The sequence below is a fragment of the Gavialis gangeticus genome, unplaced genomic scaffold, assembly GCF_001723915.1.
Source record: "Gavialis gangeticus isolate Ggan-Ray unplaced genomic scaffold, GavGan_comp1, whole genome shotgun sequence".
In the NCBI taxonomy this organism is placed as follows: Eukaryota; Metazoa; Chordata; order Crocodylia; family Gavialidae; genus Gavialis; species Gavialis gangeticus.
Window position 1 is genome coordinate 4,829,568 of NW_017729027.1, and position 3,215 is coordinate 4,832,782.

General features: G+C 41.4%; 1 protein-coding gene across 3 annotated transcripts in view; it reads right to left on the reverse strand.

The window, feature by feature from the left end:
- LOC109299899 (serine/threonine-protein kinase MARK1-like) overlaps window positions 1-3,215 on the reverse strand; it is a 52,779-nt gene that overhangs the window by 38,781 nt on the left and 10,783 nt on the right. For all 3 annotated transcript variants that reach the window (XM_019520395.1, XM_019520394.1, XM_019520393.1), the window contains one exon: window positions 2,387-2,442. In XM_019520395.1, coding sequence (XP_019375940.1) covers window positions 2,387-2,442 — 56 coding nt within the window. The remainder of the gene's footprint in view (window positions 1-2,386; window positions 2,443-3,215) is intronic.

Below are 3,215 nucleotides of genomic sequence, written 5' to 3' on the forward strand. Positions count from 1 at the left end.
CCTAGGGTCCATGGGGCTGGGATCCATGCTGTGGGATATAGGAGGGTGGGGCAGATCCTTGCTTGTCCAGAGGGTTGGGCAGGGGGAACCCAGGCAGACCCTGCTGTATCTGCAGTCTCTGCTGGAGCTCCAGCCAGGGAGCAGAGGGGAGGGGCCAGCCCTGCTGTGGAGCAGAGAGCCCTGCCCAGCCTAGAGAGCATGCCAGGCTGCTGTGGGAGTCTAGTTTATCTTAAACCAGCAAGGGATCAGGGACAGACATTGCATAAACCAGTTTGAGCCAAATCAATTAAGTCTAATACTACTTTCAAACAGGTTTATCTCAAACTGGTTTCAGCCATTTTCAAACTTGTTTATGTGCATTGAACATCTGTTCTGTTACAGTTTTAAACCATTTTCTGACCCCTTAAACCAGTTTATGTGTAATGTCTGTCCCTAGCCTCGGTGTCCACACGTAACACAGAACCAGTCTACAGTGAACTACTTCAAAAGAATTCTTAATTTTCCACGTACACTTTTTAACCATTCCAGCCAGCTTTAAACCAGCTTAACAGGCTTGTCTGTCTGTCCCCTTCAGATTTAAACTGCATTTAAATTGGTCTAAGTGTTATGTTTGTCCATGCTTTCAGAGGCCAAATGTCATATATGCTCCCAAATAACAAATGCACTTTTTCTGGGAAGCCAAGAAAAAAATGTTTTTTCCAGAGTCATAGCCAAAAGCTAACCTCATGGAGCAGCTCACTCACCCTCTGTACCCTCACAGGCTGCTTCAGGCAAAAAGTAGAGTATTAATTCACAGCTGCTACTCAGCCAAAAGCTACTGACAATTAGGCAGAAGCTGTTAGAAGCTTAAGACTGGACTCTGCTGCTGCCAAATGCTAGCTGGAGAGAAGCAGAGGGCAGCCATTCCATCATGGTAATGCTGGGTAATTTTCTGAGGAAAGGTGCATGCGGTATGTGAGTAAATACAGTGTTGCACTTTAAATGTCAAGATGGCTACCTTTGTTGCTCATCACAGCATGCAAGGAAAGAGAGGAAGTGTTTTATTTTTGAGATTTACATAATTGCTTCCCAGACTGCAAGTGTGGGCTTGAGGGTGGCAGGGAGGGAAGGGGAGAAGGCAGTGAGGCTGGCCATGGGGAAGATAGGAGGAATTGGAAGCTAAGCTTTGAAAATGTTGGTAATACTAGATTAAGCATGTTGAGCCTCTAAAGGCTAGTTTCTCTTGCAGGATTTGTGAGATTTTTCCTGAATGCAGGGTTTTTTCTTGTGCTAAGTGTGGTGCAAAGTCCCTCTGTTTCATAATAGTTTTTAGCACTTTTCAGAACTCTGGCAAAGTTTCCTTTAGTGACAGAAACAGGTTTATTCTCCAAATATTTAATGATAAGGGATTCAGCTGAAGGATTTGCAGAGTGGTGGATTTGTCCCCAAGAGGTTTATTTCCTTGTCTACAAATCCTCTTTGCTAGTAACACCTTTCCAGACAAGTGACCTATAAACTTTTTATATTGCTGGAGGAGAAAGATGCAGTTTACCACATTTTCTCACATATAACATGCACCTTTCCCCACAAAAATGAATGCCAGAAATTGTGGTGGGTTTTGTAGGCACAGAAATAAGGCAATAGCCTTCTGAAGCACAGGCCTCTTCTGGGGAAAAAAGTAATGCTGACCAGAGGACAGTGCAATGAACACACAGGGCTCTATAGCTACTGGCTATGAACACTTTTTCTTTCCCCTGGTAGATGCTCATGCTGCAGAAGCTGCTATTGACTTAGCAGGAGCCTCTGCCCTAGTGTCAGGGCAGAGGCTCCTCCAGAATCAGATGGGTGGGCCCGCAAGCTGGCTCTGCAGGTGCTGCTAGCCATCCACCTTATCTTGAGAAAAGAAGAGAGGAGGGGTCAGGCAATTTCACTCAGCCAATAGTTCCTGTGATGTCCTACAGTTAGCCAGATATCTAAGCAGCAACAATGTTTTTCTTCCCCGTACTGCAGATGCCTGTGTTTCTCCTGGGAAAATACTGTACTTATCAGAATTTTCCAGGAAAGATCTTTTTCCCCTTCATTTTGCCTTGAAAAAGCAAGGTGCATGTCTTATTTAGGGACACACACTATGGAAGAAAATAGGGTAGAACACAAGAAAAGCAAACACCACACAAAATGCATCTCCCTATAAGTTTTCAAAATAAATATAATTAATGTACAAACAAACAAACTATAAGCTCTCCCTTGGATAAAGATTGTCAACTTTTCACTAAATATGTTTACTAAATAATCATTAACAACTCACCCCAAAAGCTTGCAGTTTAATTGATTTGTCATTGAAAGCTATAGGAATGAACAAAATTGAGGCACAATAAGTGGTCTTCTTTTTTATTTTATATACACCTACCAACTATTTTGATGTTGTTGTTTTCATCAAGAAGGAAATTTTCAATTTTCAGGTCTCTAAACAAATCAAGACAAAAAGCGAACTTTCAGATATCTGATATTGAAACCTGACATTTACAGTACAATTCTATTCTGGTATTTTTTAACAGAGGTGCAATTAAAATTAGAGTTGTACAGCCTGAGCTATGTGGAACTATAATCACAGTGACTTCATTCATAATTTGTAGTTATTAGTTAGTGGAGTGAAAAGCTTCATGAATTTACTATTTTTATTGAATATTTGTTTAAAAAAACCCTTTATTGCATTAATATATTTGAGTTTAGCAAACATTCTTTACTTAGTATTGTTGCATATTATTTATTAGGCAGCCATAGTCATTTACTGTTTTAAATAATTTTTGTATAAGAAAAGTATATAGGATCATAGTAAATTGAGCTGGATGGGATCTTATGAGATCATAATCCCCACCAACTTCAGCCTCCTCTTGAAAATTTCCAAGAATGGACATCCTACAACTTCTCTAGGTAGCCTGTTTGAATTCTTGACCACCCCCATAATCAGAAAGTTCCTTCTAATTTCTAACCTAAATTTCCTGTGATGAAGCTTGAGACCCAATAGTGGGCAATACTGGGCAATAGTGATCATCGCTTGCTGGAATTCACCATCCAGCATAGGGTGTCAAGGGCCCGCAGCAAGGTGGTAGCCCTAGACTTCAGGAGGGCCAACTTCATTGAGATGAGGAGATTAGTGGGAGAGGCACTGGGGTCCTTGAGGGCAGAGGAACTCAGTGTCCAAGACGAGTGGTCGTTCCTTAAGGAAACGATACTCA